This window comes from Macaca thibetana, chromosome 1, assembly GCF_024542745.1.
Source record: "Macaca thibetana thibetana isolate TM-01 chromosome 1, ASM2454274v1, whole genome shotgun sequence".
NCBI classification, from domain to species: domain Eukaryota; kingdom Metazoa; phylum Chordata; class Mammalia; order Primates; family Cercopithecidae; genus Macaca; species Macaca thibetana.
The window spans coordinates 47,692,453-47,711,183 of NC_065578.1; the positions used below are offsets into that span (position 1 = coordinate 47,692,453).

The window sequence follows — 18,731 nt, forward strand, 5'->3', positions numbered from 1 at the left end:
GGGAAGATATGAGGCCTGAGACCACTGCAATTTTGCTGCTCTAAATTTTGCTGCCATACATGAGATTAAGATTCAAGAAAATATAACAATTATAAATGTATAAGCAATTAAGGCAGAGCCTCAAAATAAATACATCACACTAGGTCCAATTAGGAAAGAGAAGCCACACAGGAAAAGTTTAATATAAAGAACAGTTAATTATAACAGGGTATTCAAGGAGTAAGAGACTGTCTAGGAAGATGTAAAAAGAATTTAAAATAATATAGGAATAGCAGGTAGAGAAGCAGCCATTACCCCTAGGGCTCAGAGTACCAACAAAAAAACTACATAAGCCCTCTTGCCCAGTGTCGAGATCAGACCTTGTTGGAGAGGGTACAGTCTGGGCTCACTGAAAGAGAAGTCACTCTAGTGCTGTGCCAGTGGTACATATTGAAAATCTGCCCTGTGGAACTTGCCAGAAATTCTCCCTCTAGGATACCAGGGAGGCTATTTACAGGGAAATATTTCACCAGAAGCTTCACTGTAGAACCATCCAAAGAGAGGCCAACTGGGCGAAAACACTGCAGACCACCCTGTATTGCAATACCTGGCCACTTGAGAAGCTACATGGCCTTCAGAAGCCTGGTGCTGGAAAAAGTCAAGTGAATACATTGGTACCTGGAAGCAAAATCTGTTCCCCTGCAGTATTTCTTCAGGGTCCTCTAATATACAAAGCTTCAGTAACAGGTAGAGAAAAAAAAAAAATTTAAGGGTTTAAGTCAATTTCCACAGAACAGGAAAGAAGACTGAATTTGGTTAGGTGCAATAAATTGATAACCAGCAGATTATATGAAGCAAAACCTGATATAAATGAAAGAAGATATAATTCAATAATTATAATTAGACATTTAAATACCTTTCTCTTAGTAATTAGTAAAACAACCAACTCTCCCAAAAGAATACAATCAGAATGCACAAGACTTAACATTACCAACTTAAATGACAGAAATAGATTGATACAGAATAATCAATCAATGACAACAAAATACAGTTGACCTTAACTGCATAGGTCCATTTATACACGAATTTTCTTCTGCCTCTGCTACCATTGAGACAGCAAGACCAACCTCTTCTCTTTCTCTTCCTCCTCAGCCTGCTCAACATGAAGATGATGATAGACTTTTATGATGAACTTCTACTTAAAAAATAGTAAATATATTTTCTTTTTTCATGGTTTTCTTAACATTTGCTTTTCTCTAGCTTACTTTATTATAAGAATATAGTATATAATATATATAACAAACAAAATATGTGTTAATTGACTGCTTATGTTATTGGTAACGCTTCTAGTCAAGAATAGGTTATTACTAGTTAAGTTTTCAGGGGAGTCAAAAGTTATACGTGGCTAGGCACGGTGGCTCATGCCTATAATCCCAGCACTCTGGGAGGCCAAGGCAGGTGGATCACCTGAGGTCAGGAGTTCCAGGCGAGACTGGGCAACACGGCGAAACCCCACATGTACCGAAAATACAAAAATTAGCCGAACATGGTGTCACGCATCTGTAGTCCCAGCTACTCAGGAGGCCGAGGTAGGAGAATCACTTGAACCTGCAAGATGGAGCGTGCAGTGAGTTGACATCACACCACTGCACTCCAGGCTTGGCGACAGGGTAAGACTCCATCTCAAAACAAAAAAACGTTATACATGAATTTTCGATTACATGGGGGAGACAGCACCCCTAACTCCCATCTTGTTCAAAGGTCAACTGTACACAATCTTTTCAAGTGCACTTGGAACACTCTCAAGACCATAGGATAGGCCATAAACAAGCCTCAATAAATATAAAAAAGTTAAAATCTTACAAATTATGTTCTCTCACGACAACAGAATTAAATTAGAATCAACTTTAGAAAGAAATATAGGAAATCCCCAAATATTTGGAAATAAGATATTTCAAAAGAACCCACGGTCAAAGAAGATATCAAACCAAAAAAAAATTGGACAATATCTTAAAATTAATGGAAACAAAAATAACATCAAAATTTATGAAATAGGGCAAAGTCAGGGGGAAGATGGAAATTTACACTTTTAAAAGCTTGTATTAAGTTTTGCACATTGGTAGTATCGTAGCCAATGAGATTTATCCAAGGCATGATTATTGCTAATAAAAAGTTTATATTAGAAAGGAAAAAAATATCTGTAATCAATCATCTATGCTTCCACCTCAAGAAGCTGCCAGCCTGAGCAAAATGGCAAAACCCCATCTCTACAAAAAATAAAAAAATTAGCTGGGCATGGTGGCATATGCCTGTGGTCCCAGCTACTTGGGAGGCTAAGGTGGAAAAATCACTTGAACCTAGGATGTAGAGGCTGCAGTCAGCCATGTTCATGCTACTGTACTCCAGCCTGGGTGACAGAGCAAGATCCTGTCTCAAAAAAAAAGGATAAGCTGAAAAAGGATGAGTAAATCATAGGCAAAGTAGGTACAGGTTGAATATCCCTAATCCAAAAACATGAAATCTGAAATGTCCCAAAATCCAAAACTTTTTGAATGCTGACATTATGCCACAAGTGGAAAATTCCACATGTATCATCACATGATGGGTCACAGTCAAAATGTAGGCACGCAACAAGTTTATTCAGGGTCCCCACGGGAAAAAAAGACGTTCTCCATCCGCATCAGCAGCAATCTTTTCTGAGCACACCCATATTCCACCACACAAGCACACCTACAAAAGGTAATAAAATGGCATGTGTGTAGGCTGAACATGCCAATGGCAAGTTCCCTACAATGCCTCACTCCATATAAATTCAGAGTCAGAAATGATGGTGATGTCAAATAATCACAGACTGTCCACACAGGTGGCTGAGATAGTGACACGTTTGCTTTCTGATGGCTCAATATACACAAAATTTGTTTCATGCACAAATTATTTAAAATATTGTATAAAATTACCCTCACACTCTTTGTACAAGGTATATTTGAAACATAAATAAATTTCATGTTTACATTTAGGTCTCATCCACAAGATATCACATTATGAATATATGTGAATAATCCAAAATCCTTCTACAAGGACCAAACATTTCTAGTCCCAGGCATTTTGGATAAGAGACACTCAACCTGTAGAAGGAAGAAATACAAAGATCAAAATGAAAATCAATGAAATAGAACAGAAAAAAAGAATAGACAAAAATCATTGAAATAAAGAAATTGTTTCTTCAAAAATATCAAACTGATAAACTTTTAGGCTAACCATCCAAGAAAAAAGACAGAAAACACAAATTGCCAAAATCAAGAATGAAAAAGAGAACATTGCTACTAATCTCGCAGAAATTAGAAGGATCCTAAGGGGAAAAGATGAACAACCTTATGCAAACAAGGTAGACATCTTAGATGAAAGACAAATACCTAGAAGACACAAATGTCAGAGCTAACTCAAAAAGAAAGAAACATATAACAGAAATTTGATACAGTAATTTAAAACCTTCCCACAAAGAAAAGCCCAGGCCCAAATGGCTTTGCTGATAAATTGAAACAAATATTTAAAGATAAAATAATTCCAATTCTAAACGAACTCTTCCAGGTAACAGAGAAAGAGGGAACATTTCTCAATCTATTATATGAGGCCAGTATTACCTGGATAACAAAGCAATAAAATGAAATTATAAAACTACAGACCAATAGTCCTCATAAAGAGACACAAAAAAATAATTAACAAAATATTAGCAAACTAATATTCTGATTCTGGGAAAATATACAAGAATTTATATTTTATTAGTTTGCTAATATGCTGATTCTGGGAAAATAAAACCGATTCTGGGAAAATATAAAAGGACTATATACTATGACCAAGTACAATTTATCCCAGAAATGACATGTCTGTTTAACACTGGAAAATCAATTAATGTAATAAACCACATTAACAGAATGAAGGGAAAAATCACATGATTACCTTGACATGGAAGAATGTACTTGACAAAATCCAATACCCACTCATGATAAAACCTCTCAAACAGCCCAGATTAGATCTCTTCATCTTATATAAATCATAGAGAATCTTCTGATAAAGGGTATCTCTCTTACAAGAAAAACCACAGCCAACCTCACATTTTATGGAAGATTGAGTATTTTTCCCCTAACATCAGAAACAAGGCAAGAATGTCTATGTTTACCACTTCTAGTCAACACTGTACTGAAGGTCCAAGCCAGTGGAGGAAGAAGAAGAGCAGGAGGAGGAAGAGAGGGAACAAGAGAGGGAGGAGGAAGACGAAGAAGAAGAGGGAGAGGAAGAGGAAGAAGAGGAGAAAAGAAAGTAAAGGTACACAGATTGGAAAGAAAAAAGTAAAACTGCCATTATTCTCAGATCATATAATTCTGAATATAAAAATTAATCTACAAGAACAACAATAAAAAACCTACCTGAACTAAAAAATGTTTAGCAGGTGCAGAGTTCAAGATATACAAAATCTATTTTATTTCTAAAATACAGCATACAAGAATTTAAAAATAAAATTAATGAAACAATTCTATTCATAATAGCATCAAAAATAATAAAATACTTGGAAATAAATCCAACAAAAGAAATGCATACTGTATACTAAAAACTCTAAAACATTGTTGAGAGAAATTAAAGATCAAAAAAAAAAAAAAAATGAAGACATACCAGGTTCATAGATCAGAGATTTAATAGGTTTAAGAAAGCAGTTCTCCCCTAAATTCATCTCTAAATTCAACACTATTTCTGTCAACACTGTTCCTATTCAACATTCTTCTTACGTAGTTCCAAGCCAGCTTTTATGTTGAAACTGACAAGCTGACTCAAATTTATATGATATGCAGAGGACCCAGAAATAGTCAAAACAAAGTTGAAGAACTTACACAATATAACTTCAAAACTTACCATAAAGTTAAAGACAGTGGTACTGACATAAGGATAGACATACAGATGAGTGGAACAGGCTAGACAGTCCAGAAGTAAACCCCCACATTTACAGTCAATTGGTTTTCAACAAAGGTGCAAAGATGATTAAATGAGGAAAAGGACTGTCGTATCAACAAATGATGCTGAGACAACTGGATAGCCATCCATCAAAAACAAACAAAAAAACTACACCCTTACCTCACACCATACATAAAATGTAACTCAAACTATATGATAGGCCTAAAGGCAAGAGATAAAAATATAAAATGTCTAGAAGAAAAGACAGGAGAAAATGTTTGTGACCTTGGGTTAGGCAAATATTTCATAGACATGACAGCAAAACCATTTTAAAAATTGATAAATTAGACTAAATAACTTTCGGTTCTCAAAAGACACCATTGAGAGAATAAAAAGACAAACCGCAGACTGGGAAAAGTATTTACAAATCATATATCTGATAAAGGATTTATATTTAGAATTTTTATTTTTTTAAAAACTTACAATTCAATACAAAGACAACCCATTGCAAAACTGGGCAAAAGATTTGAATAAGAATTTTACAAGAAAAAATGAATAGCTAATAAGCTCATGTAAATATGTTCAAAATCATTAGTCACTATTAAATTGCAAATGAAAAATACAATAAGCTACTGTTACACACCATCCAAAAGACTGACAATATCAAATCTTGAGGATGATGTTGAGAAATTGAAACATTCATACATTGTTGGCGGGAATGTAGAATGGTACAGTAATTTGGAAAACAGGTTGACAGTTTCCTAAAATTCTAAACATATACTTAGCACACAACCCAGCACATATCCACATATTCATACCAACATGATTCATAATTGCCCAAAACTGAAAACAGTCCAAATGTCCATCAAATAGTCAATGTGGAAGGGAAACATTCCATACAACAGAATACTATTCAGCAATAAAAAGGAATGAACTACTTGGATGTAGAACAACATGAATGATTCTGATAAACATTACTCTAAATGAAAAGAAACCAGAGAAAAAAGACTATATATTATATAACTCTTCAGATGAAATTTTTAGAAAAGGCAAATATAGAGAGACAGAAAATACATTGGTTTCTGGGGACTGGGAGGTGGGCATAGGGACTGACTGCAAATAGGCATCAGGAACTTTTTGGGGTGGTAGAGACATTCTAAATTGGAAAATGATGATGATACACAATTGTATAAATCTTCTAGAAATCATTTTAACTATAGTTACAATGGGTGAATTTTATGACATATAAATTATACCTCACTAAAGCTGTTAAATAAAGTAAGGGAAGCAGGGAATGAAGGATTTGCCCTGCCTTTCCTCTAGGAACTATATTTCAAAGTAACAAAATTGCTGATTAGGAAAATTTCTCTTATAGAAAAATTCTAGTTAATAAATACAAAAGAATGACAATATTAGGAAAATAGTAATGTGCAACCCTTAAGGAAAAAATAGATCTCAAGGGATACTACAGCTATTACATGAAAAGCTGATGAGGCGCCTTATAATGGAGGAATCAGGCTGATGCTGTCTGGAGCCAAATTATCATTCTTAGCATGACTAAATGTAAAACAATCAGATATTTTATGCAACTTGACATAATGCCATTAAGTACACAGCACCAACTATGAAGATTTCTTGCTAAAGTAACAAAATAAGCCAGAATCTAATCAAACCTCTATGTCTAATTATCAGTTTATAAAACAAGTAATAAACAATCTAAGCAACATTTTAAGGAAGCAATCAGCCAAACCCGAACTGTATGACATTCTAAATGACCTAGTTTTTCTAACAAACCCATAGTATTAAAAACAAAAAAAAAGTGTAGGACACTACTACAGGAAAAAAGAGAGAAATCAACATATATGGTGTGTGAACCACACCTGATTTTAACAAATCAATTGCAAAAAGACACTTTGGGGATAACTAGGGATATGTGAATTATGACTGTTTGATTTTATTAAGAAATTACTGATTTTGTTAGGTGTGATACCAGCATGGCAGTTCTATATTTTTTAAAGCCTTTATCCATTAGAGGCCATACCAAAGTATTTATGGTGAAATGACATAATGCATAGGATTTGCTTTTAAATATTCCAGCAATGCTCTTCAGGTGGCAGAGTGAACATGTAATAAGATTGGCAAAATGCCAAAAATTATTGAAGCTGGGTGACAGATACACAGGATTTTATCACATTCTATTCTCTCCACTTTTAGTGTTGGTATTATAAACTCATCCATTTTTTTTTTAATTAAGGAACCAAAAAAGATTGCAAAACGGTATAGTAAGGGAGGAGTAAAAGACAAAAGAGCTCAAAGCACATTAGAGAGGTCAAGGATAAAGACTAACATGGAAGTAATCAGAGGATAGCTAATACATGAAGCCAAGTCTTTGGAGAGTATTATATAAGGAGACACCATAAACAAAGTATAAAAAGAGATCAGAGAAGAAAGCCAGTGGAATATTAATATTTGAAGATAGGGCAGAGAAAGATGAATTTAAAAAGGATACGAAAAAGTAGAATACTGGTGGTTGGGAAGAGAGCCCAAGGAAAAAAAAATCAGGGAAATCAAAGAAAGAAAATTTCCAAAAAATAATAACCACTAAGTACACTTCTTATAACCTCAAAATTTCAAATCAAATGGGACAAAAAAGGCATTATTTTTTAACAGAAGAATTTCAAAATGAGAGAAATGTTTATCTTCACTTTTTTTTAAGATACACAGTTTCCCAGATACTGAACAAGATGTTCAGTAAACATTAAAATTCGTATATCCATTAGCACCAAACTGCCACCTAGCTAGTCTGCTGCAGTGGAAAATATAATACCAAGGGCTAGAACAGCTATACAAAATAAATAAGATACTGACATTGGCCATAAAGAGTTATTGGGAGAAGAGTCACTAAACTATAAGCTCCATGAGATAGACAATGGGCCAGATTTTTCCTCCCTATATACCCAGATTCTTGCATGTTCCAGGCTACATGTTTCTACATTGCTAGAGTTGCAATGGGACCAGCAGGGGAGGCCAAATGGAAAGGAAAGTTAATAATGATTATGCTCAATTTTACTGGCCTTTGGAGCCACAGTTATACATTACATCAATCTGGTAATCCCAGAGCCCTTTCTAATTACAATGATAAATTAACAGAGCTTTTCATTTAACACCCAGAGCTTAAAAAGTGTACACTCTTGCATTGCTGCTCTCACAAATAGTTGTATCTTTTTATAGTTGATTCTGAGTACTTTCAAGAATTTACTTGTTACGTAGAGCCTTGGAAAAATATATTTTTCAAATAATTTATTAATGTAATGAATACAATGTAAAGTGCAAAAGCATATATTTTAAGCTATCATTACTTTGATCTTATTCGCTCTCTTGACTTGAAATACACTGAAGTTGAAGACATATTTCTGTTTGCAGGGCAAAATCTCACGTAACATGAATCTCTATCATTATATCACAAACACCCCATATCGTCTTAATCAATAAAAAGTTTAAATAAGTCTCAGTTTTCCATAAACCAAACACACAAAAAAAGAAGTAATTCTCAGCCTCTCTGCAGCATATACATCTTTTATTATTTCCAGGAATATTCTGAAATTCTAAAAAGTATTAAAAAGTCTCAGCTCAAGATTTTTTAAGTTCTACTAACCCCTTTTAAACTTTTATTTAACCCAAGATTAAAGATCATAAGGATAATAAATCCTAAAATGTCTTAGAATCAGGAATTAAAAAGTTAAAAAACTTACATTCAAGCTGTGTAACCACATCTCCAGGATCTACTGCTTCCGGGAACACCTACAGTGAGAAGATATAGGGAGAGGCAGGAAGGAAGATATGTATGAATATTTTTTTCTCCCCTCATTCCCAAAATATCATTCCTTTCACAATCACAGAAACTTTTGACATTATTGAGAACTGTCAGTTCCTCTCTGCTTCCCATCACTACAAAATATTCTACAAATAAACTTTACAGCTTGCGCTGCCCCTGTCTCCAACTTCCTCTGCTAGTATTCTTCCTCCTGTTACCATGATCATACTAGGCCTTCTTGGTGTTCCTCCAATGCATCAAGATTATTCTCAACAACAAGTCTTTATATTTGTTATTCCTCTACTTAGAATGCTCTTCTCCTAGACCTTCAAATAAGAGTGATATAATTTCATAATTCAGGCTCAGCTTAAATGCTATTGCCTTCTCTGACCACCTTTTACAATAGACAATCCCCCAAATCCCCGTACCCGCCCATTACCCTCTTCATGCACTTATCACTATCTAAAATTATTCACATATTTATTTGGTTATTGTCTGTTTCCCCCATTACAATGAAAGCTCCCAGAGGGGAGGATTTTGCCTTGTTTACCATATGTCCTCAGTGCCTAGAAAAGTCCACGGAATAGAGTAGGTTCTGGAGAAAAAGAAGAAAGAAGGAATAAGGGAAGAAAGGAAGGTGAGAAGAAAGGAAAGATGAGAAAGAAGGAAATTAAAAAGTAAGAAACACAATTGGTAATAATTAACCAAAAGCAGCAGTTTTAGGGGGAAAAAAAGACTTACAGAAGGAAGTACCAAGAAACAGTCATAAGTAAAATGCTGTATATTCTTTGTTTTATAGATGGAGTCTCACTCTGTCACCCAGGCTGGAGTGCAATGGTGCAATCTCCTCTTACTACAACCTCCACCTCCCAGGTTCAAGCAATTTTCCTGCCTCAGGCCCCGGAGTAACTGGGATTATAGGCATGCACCACCACATACGGCTATTTTTCGTATTTTTAGTAGAGACAGGGTTTCACCATTTTGACCAGGCTGGTCTCAAATTCCTGACCTCAGGTGATCCACCCGCCTCGGCCTCCCAAAGTGCTGGGATTACAGGCATGAGCCACCGCGTCCAGCTGATATATTCGCATCTATTAATGACTTTGCTCTCTTTTTATGAAAATCATTATTTAGAAATCAAGATTCTATGTTACATAAAGTCCACTAAATCAATTTTAGGAATAAGCTAATCAAACGAAAAAAGGCAAGTGATTCAATGCATATTTAATGCAAATTTTCAAGCTTCCAGACTGAAGTTACAAATATCCTTTTGAATTAAACCAAAGCACACAGTCAGCAGTAATAATTTCTGTTATGGGCTTTTATTCAAAAATTGGAACCACTTTGATTTTTTTGTTTGTTAATACTTGATCTGATATTTGAACTCACCTTTTCAAACACCATTCTGGCATTGAAGACCAGTGGAAAAGTGGCTGGGACACATTGTGTCTTTTTGTATTGGCCAAACACACAGATGCTAAGATAGATGTCCTCTTTGTCTTTAAGCACGACTCCTGGGCAAGTTACCTGAAAGAAATTAGATAAAATGGATGTAACTGCTTTACAAATTCCTTGAACTATCCTACTAAAATAACTTATTACCAAATATTACATAAAAACATTAGTCTGCTAACCTAATAAAAAATACAAATAAAAAGAGAGAGAGAGAGAGAGAGAGGGACAGAGACAGACTAGTGTTTACAGATTTAAATGAAATGCTTTTATAACTTCCATCCCTCTGAGAAAACTATGATTTTACATTTGGTTACTTGTGCCACATTTGAAGTTCTATGTACTAGCTCTTGGGACAGACACTAATAGTTTTAAACAGTCCGCCTGAGGCTCCCACTTTATGCTGAATGCTGACATAAAGTTACTCAGTATCATTTAATCACAAGATTAACACTCAGCAGAAATAAAACATTATAGTAGAGAATAAAAAAACCACTGATAAAAACTACAAATCTGACTTCTACCACCCAAAATCGCAGTTCACAGATACCTTCATCAAAAGCAATATGACAAAGTTTCAAAGCTAATAAATTGAAAGTTTCTAGCCAATAAAGTACTTTTTACATATTAAATTGTACTTAACTATTCTCATTGTGCTTGACAGAAAATATAGGCATAAAATGTGTGGTTATTAAATAACACATAGCACAGTCTCTCCAGTACCTACCATATTCTATTGCCAGTGATCAACTACACCCTTAGCAGAATATTAAAGGCTCTCTAAGATTTGAGTCCAATATAATGTTACCCAACACTCCCAACAACACATTCAAAGTACATTTTTTATTGTTCTTTTTTCTTGACTCATGTTCTTTCATCATCTGTATAATGTAACATAATATAATATAATGTAAGGAGCAGTAACTCCTTACTACTCCATTCCATCTCCTCCTCATTTATTCCTACCACCTGCCAAGACATATATCAATGAATATCTCCTACACAAAACTTCTCTTGATTCACCATTATTCGATTCAACCTAATTCAAACATTTATTATGAACTTACTATATGCAAGTAAGTAGGTCTTAAATTTCTGTAGCATTTTGTAATTATGGTACAAATTATTGTGTACATGCATTTTAATTAAGTGGGTACATATCACCTCTTGATCATAAATTTCCTGAGGACAGAAATTTTCTTATCATCATCATTGTATCCAAAGATACAGACTTTCAATATTAAGAAAAAGCATAGAGGTTATCTAGTCCAGCTTTGAGTTTTTTATATGTGAAACAAACAGAGCCCCAGGAAAGTTAAAGTGATCTACTAACTTAAGGTCACAAAGTAAATGAGTCATAAGATTAAATAAGTTAATATATTCAAAGTGCTTACAGCAGTGCTTGACAGAACATTCATTAATACTATCATAATTATTAGATTAAAAACCATATCATCTGCCATCTTACCACACTATTACATTGAATAAATGAACTTCACATCCTTTTGTATATACTAATTATCTTCTGTGCTAGCTATTTGACACCATCTCCCTGTTACCCTATGTTCCACTTTTGCTCTAATATATTCCCAATTGATCATTAAAATAAGGGTCCTTAGCAAATCTCATTCTGTCCATAAGGTTCATTTCTTGCTTTGCCTCATTAAAACTAAAACCATCTTAAGATTCCCTCTAAATCTGCGCTGTCCAAAATGGTAGGCACTAGCCAATTATGCCCAGAGCTATAGCTAGTCTAACTTAAAATGCGCTGTAAGTATAAAATACAAATGGATTTTTAAGACTCAGTACAAAAATCTGTAAAATATTTCATTAATAACTGTTATATTAATTGCATGTTGAAATGATATTTTGAATACATTGATTTAAATAAAATATATTATTACTTTTGACTACTTCTTCAATTTTTTTGTTTTTTTTTTGAGACAGAGTCTCACTCTGTTGCCCAGGCTGGAGTACAGTGGTGCGATCTCGGCTCACTGCAAGCTCCACCTACCGGGTTCACGCCATTCTCCTGCCTCAGCCTCCAGAGTAACTGGGACTACAGGCACCCGCCACCACCCCTGGCTAATTTTTTGTATTTTTAGTGGAGACAGGATTTCACTGTGTTAGCCAGGATGGTCTTGATCTCCTAACCTTGTGATATGCCTGCCTTGGCCTCCCAAAGTGCTGGGATTACAAGCGTGAGCCACCACACCTGGCCTACTACTTTAACCTTTTTAATTGTAGCTATTAGAAAATTTAACTTTATATACTTGGCTCAAATTTGAGGCTCTTACATTTTTTTCTGGACAGTACTGCTCTAATTATCCTCACTGGAAACTGCTGAATCTCTATCCAATTTGTAACATATGCAAGAAGGCATTACTTGTTTTTTCCATCTACAATTCTACAAATTCTGCTGTCTCTTAAAAGAACACCCAGAAGCTCTCCAAAAAGAAAGCCAGAAAAGGGAAGTTAAAGGAAATCAGATGGGTGGTTGACTTAAATCACCTTGACAAGCTACGACATAGACTTGGCAATTCAGAAGCGCATACACATGTGCAAAGCTGCTCATGTGCCCAGAGATGACCTGAGAAAGCCATAACCCTTCATCTCTGGCTGACCTTGAGGCTTTGAGAAAGTTGGAAGTGAAGGCTAAGGCAGAGTTGTAAATGGCTGCCAGGGCACAGAAAGCATACCCCAGCACATACACAGAGAACCTTGACAATGGCTGAAAGACCTCTTGGTTCAAACATTTAAGGAAATAGAAGGCCAATCTTTAGGAGACCATAAAGTTAACTGAGCAAAGCTGTCAGTGGCTACACATGACAAAGATTACAGATTTTACAGAGTTAGTTCAGGAAATTAATTAAACAAAAAACAATAATACCAGACAACAAACTCAGGAGAAAGGGAGGGAGCTCTGATTTACACAGTCCCACATAATTTAAAAAGTCCAATTTTCAACAAAAATTACAACATGCAAAGAAATAGGAAGCACAGCCCATACAAGGGGGAGGGGGAAGAAAAGAAAAAAGAGCAGTCAATAAAAACTGTCCCTGAGGAAGCCCAGAAGTTGGGCTTACTAAACAAAGATCTGAAATCTATTATAAATAAAACAAAGAACTAAAGGAAATCGTGCCTAACGATCTAAATGAAAGTATGGCAATGCTGTCTCATCAAATGAGAAATATCAGCAAAAAGATAAAAATTTTTAACAGAACCAAATAAAAATTCTAGAGTTAAAAAAGAGCCAAAATTAAATTAAAAATTCACTAGAGAAGTTCAAGAGGAGATATGAGCTGTCAGAAGAAAGAATAACGGAACCTGAAAATATGTCAATTAAGATTATCTAGTCTGATTAACAGAAGGAAAAATGAACAGAGTTTAAGACCTGTGGGGTACCACCAAGCACAGTAAAATAAATATAATGGGAGCCTCAGAAAGGATATCACAAGAAATGATGTATGAAATCTTCTTATCTTTAAAGAAAACCAAAAAAAAAATCAAACAAGATAAAAGAAATCAAGGGAGGATAACTTCAGGCCAGGAGTTCAAGACCAGCCTGGGCAACATAGTGAGATCCTCTCTCTACAGAAAAAAAATTTTAAAGTTTTTAAAAGATCAAAGAAATCCAACCTGTGCACCTAATAAACTTTCAAAAGAAGAGAATCTATCCGGGCTTGGTGGCTCACGCCTGGAATCCCAGCACTTTGGGAGGCCCACATGGGCGGATCTCCTGAGGTCAGGAGTTCGAGACCAGCTTCGCCAACATGGCGAAACCCCATCTCTACTAAAAACACAAAAATTAGCTGGGCATGGTGGCACATTCCTGTAATCCCAGCTACTCAAGAGGCTGAGGCAGGAGAATCGCTTGAACCCGGGAGGCAGAGGTGGCAGTGAGATGAGACTGCACCACTGCACTCCAGCCTGGGCAACAGAGCAAGACTCCATCTCAAAAAAAAAAAAAAAAAAGAAAAAGAAAAAAAGAGAATCCAATGAACTCTCAAGAAGAGAGAATCTTGAAAACAACAAGAGAGAAGTGATTCAGCAGGCAGCAATAATCTTCAGTAAGATTAACGGCTGATTTCTCATCAGAAACATGAAGCCAGTAGGAAGAGTGATAACTGACTCAAAGTGCTGACAGAAGAAAACTTTCAAACAATAATTCAATACCCACAAAAGTTTTCTTTCAAAAAGTAAGTAAAACTAAGTAATTCCCAAATAAACAAAAACTGAGATAGCTCATCACTAGCAGAACTTCCCTATCAAAAATACTTAAAGAGAATCTTTCAGGTTGAAATGAAAGGATACTAGACATAGGCTCATATCCACATTAAAAAAGGAGCACTAGTAAATGAAACTATATAGAGTAAATATAAAAACAGTATAAATGCATTTCTCACTCATTTCTCCTATTTTATTTCAAAGACAATTACAGAAAGCAACAATTATAAAACTGTGCTGGTTTTATAATTGTTTATAAAATGTATAAACTTATATTTATAAAAATGTAATTTGTATGAGAATAATATAAAGGGAGGGAGAATAGAACAAAATAGAAGGAAAGGTTTTATGTAACAGTGAAAATAAGTTAGTATTAGTCCATACTAGATTATAAATTAAGATGCTAATTGTAAACCCCAGACAAGCACTAAGAAAGTAACTTTCTTTAAAATACAGCTAAAAAAAAAAAAAAAAAAAATGTAAGTGGTACACTAAAAAATAAACAACACAAAAAAAGCCATAATGGAGGAATAGACAAAATAGTCACAGAAAACAGATGACAAAATGATACAAGTAAATCTTATCTATGGTTACATTAAAGATAAATTGACTAAACACTCCAACCAAAAGGTAGAATGGCAGAATGGATTCAAAACTATGATCCAACTATTTTCTTGGCCATAAACAGAAATAAAGTGCTATTACATGCTACAACATGGATGAACCTTAAAAGCATTATGTTAAGTGAAAAAAAGTGTTAAAAGCACAAGGCCAGGTGTAGCCAATCTTTTTTGCTGTCTTTTTTGCTGACTGTCAGTGGGCAGAGTATCCAGGACTGATTTTCCCAGGGGCAACCCTGCCTGCTCATTTCTGGTTGTCTACTCTAACAAACTGATTAACAGATAGGCCAAATATGGTATGTCCATACAATGAAATATTATTCACCATAAAAAGAAATAAAGTACTGATACATGCTACAACAGGGTTGAATCTTAAAAGCATTATGCTAAGTAAAAAAAAGTAAGACACAAAAGGCCACATACTGTTGGATTCCATTTATAGAAATGTCCAGTATAGGCAAATATACAGATACAGAAATTAGATCCAGGGGCTGGTGGGAGAGGGAGAATAGGGAATGACTACTAACAGATACAGGATTTCTTTATATGGTGATGAAAATGTTCTGAAATTAGTAATGATTTTTGCACAACTTTGTGAATATACTAAAATTTACTAAATTGTACACTTTAAAAAGGAACATTTCAGTCAGGTATGGTGGCTCACACCTGTAATCCCACCACTTTGGGAAGATGAGACAGGTGGATCATGAGGTTCGGAGTTCAAGACCAGCCTGGCCAACATAGTGAAAACCCATCTCTACTAAAAATACAAAAAATTAACTGGGCATGGTGGCAGGCACCTGTAATCCTAGCTACTCGGGAGGCTGAGGCAGTAGAATTGCTTGAACTCAGGAGGCGGTGGTCGCAGTGAGCCAAGATTGCGCCACTCCACGCCAGCCTGGGTGACAGTGCGAAACTCCACATCAAAAAAAAAAAAAAAAAAAAAAAATTTAATGGCATGTCGATAATATTGCGACTTCAAAAAGATAAAGATTAAGGATAAAAGTGAAATGAGGGAAAAGATCTATCATCCAATTACTAATCATAAAAGCTGGGGCAGTTATGTTAATATGACATAAAGTAGACTTCAGAAAGAGAAAAATCACCAAGGATAAAGTGGAATGTTTCATATTGATTAAAAGTTTGATTTACTGAGAAGACATAAAATTAAATATAATAGCATCTAATTATACAGTATCAATATAAATAAAGCAAAAAGTTACACATTTGAATTCCAATATTTCCCTTTCAATAACTGACAAAAATAAGCAGTCAAGTAATCATTAAAGATATAGAAGATATAAGCAATATTTACTAATTTGACCAAAATGACATTTACAGAGTACTTCATCCAATAACAGAAGGATACACATATTTTTTTCCAAGGGCACACAAAAACATTCACCAAGATAGATGATACTGTGAGTAATAAAACAAGTCTCAATCAACATAAAAGGACATAAATATTTTTTAAAAATCACGCAGAGTATATTATCTAACCACAATGAAATTAAACTAGAAATCAATAATGGGAAAATTAAAAAAAAAAAAAACTAAGTATTTGGAAATTAAATAATAGGGTCCTAAACCACTCATAGGTCAAGGAAGAAATTGTAAGACAAATTAGAAAAAACTTCCAGCTTAATAAAAATGAAAACACAATATATCAAAATTTGTGGGATGTAATTATGTCACTTTTTTTAAGACATGAGGCCTTTCTCTGTTGCCCAGGCTAGAATGCAATGAATGGCGTGATCATAGGTCACTGCAGCCTCAAACTCCTGGACTCCGGCAATCCTCTGACCTCAACCTCCCAAGTGGCTAAGACTACAAGCAGGTGCCACCATGCCTGCCTAATTTTTTTTTTTTTAAAGAGATGGTGTCTCACTATGTTGCCCAGGCTGGTCTAACTAAGCTCAAGTGATCCTAAGCTTAAGTGATCCTCCCACCTCGGCCTCACAAAGCACTGGGATTACAGGCATGTGCCACTGCACCAGGGTTATTAATTAAATCACTTCTAAAAGGTATATTATAGCATTAAATCTTCGAAATTCTTTTAATTCATTTTCTGTTTGGAAAAAAAAGCATTTGACAAAATTTAAGCCTCATTCATAATAAAAGTTCTCAGCAAACTCAGAAGGAAATTTCCTCAACTGAAAAAGAATATCTATGCAAAAGCCTAAATCTGATATCAAACATACTTGACACTGAAAGACTGAATAATTGCCCCTAATATCAGCAAAAAGTTAAGAATGTCCACTCTCAACACTTCTATACCACAATGCACTATAGGTTCCAGCCAGTGCAGACGGACAAGAAAAAGATATTTGGAAACGAAAGAAAAGGCATAAGGTTGAAAAGGAAGAGGTAAAACAATGTATTTTCAAACATCATAGTTGTGACCTATTACAAAATATGCTACTAGAAAAAATAGGGAAATTTAGCAAAGTCACAAAATATAAAGGCAATATATAAAACTCCATTTTATTTCTATACACTAGAAATAAAATTTTAAAAATACCATTTATAGTGGCATCAAAAAAACATGAACTTCTGGCCAGGCACAGTGGCTCATGCCTGTAATCTCAGCACTTTGGGAAGCTGAGGCAGAAAGATCATTTGAGGCCAGAAGTTCAAGACTAACCTGGGCAACATAGCAAGACCTCATCTCCACAAAATATGAAAATAAATAAAAATTTAAAAAATTAAAAATTAAAAACATGAGCTACTTAAGTATAAATTTAACAAAATAGGTATAAGACATGGATACCAAAAACTACAAACATCACTGAAAGAAACTAGAGACCTAAATAAATGGAAAAATATACTATTAATAGGTTCATGAACTCAATATTGTGAAGATCTCAACTCTCCCAAAATTGATCTACGATTTCAATGTCATCTCAAGCACTAAGAAAACCAACAAAATTGACAATGAGGAAATAAAATCACTTCAAATGAAAATTAATTAATTTGCACAATCAAAAAACAATTTTAAAAGCAGTATTTAGGATCCTTCATCTAGTAAAAGAAAGAAGACTAAAATATTGTGAAATTAACACTGGTAAAAATGAAAATTGGCAGATATTTAAAAAGACTAAATGAGAATTTTGGAAAATTTAGTCGATTAAGTTAAAAATCCCAGTAGACAAGATAAATTTTAAATTATTAAGTACAAATTTAATATTGAAGAATTCTCTAAAAACAAGAAGTTTTTTTAATGTTAAAAAAAAAGCATTTAGGAGCTTCTCTGAACCTATTCTGGTTCAAGGGCTGCCTGATAAATTTAAAGAATAATAAATAAAGCTCTTAAGAAACATTGAGAATAAAAGCTCCAATACATATCTAATAGTACTGCCAGAAAGTAAGACAGGAGAGAACAGCAGAAAAACAATACTCAAAAATATGATAGCTAAGAATTTTCCAGAACTAAAGAAAACCTTAAATTAAATTCTCAAGTGGAAAGCATACACCCAGTGCAAAACAGAATAAACAAATAAATCCACAGCTCTGTACATCACAGTATACTGAAATACATCAAGGATAAAGTGAAAATACATAATCATAGTGACGAATTTAATATATCTCCATTACAAACGGGTAGATTATACAGACAAAAAATTTAATATGGAATTGAATTTCAGAATAAGTAAGACTGATGTGATAATGACAGATAGAGCTGTATATCCAACAAA

At 34.4% G+C, this 18,731-nt stretch overlaps 1 protein-coding gene across 3 annotated transcripts in view; it reads right to left on the reverse strand.

Moving 5' to 3' along the window:
• Positions 1-18,731, reverse strand: part of SPATA6 (spermatogenesis associated 6) — a 177,304-nt gene that overhangs the window by 149,044 nt on the left and 9,529 nt on the right. For all 3 annotated transcript variants that reach the window (XM_050802282.1, XM_050802273.1, XM_050802292.1), the window contains exons 2-3: positions 10,127-10,264; positions 8,676-8,724 (exon numbers count right to left, since the gene is read on the reverse strand). In XM_050802282.1, coding sequence (XP_050658239.1) covers positions 8,676-8,724; positions 10,127-10,264 — 187 coding nt within the window. The remainder of the gene's footprint in view (positions 1-8,675; positions 8,725-10,126; positions 10,265-18,731) is intronic.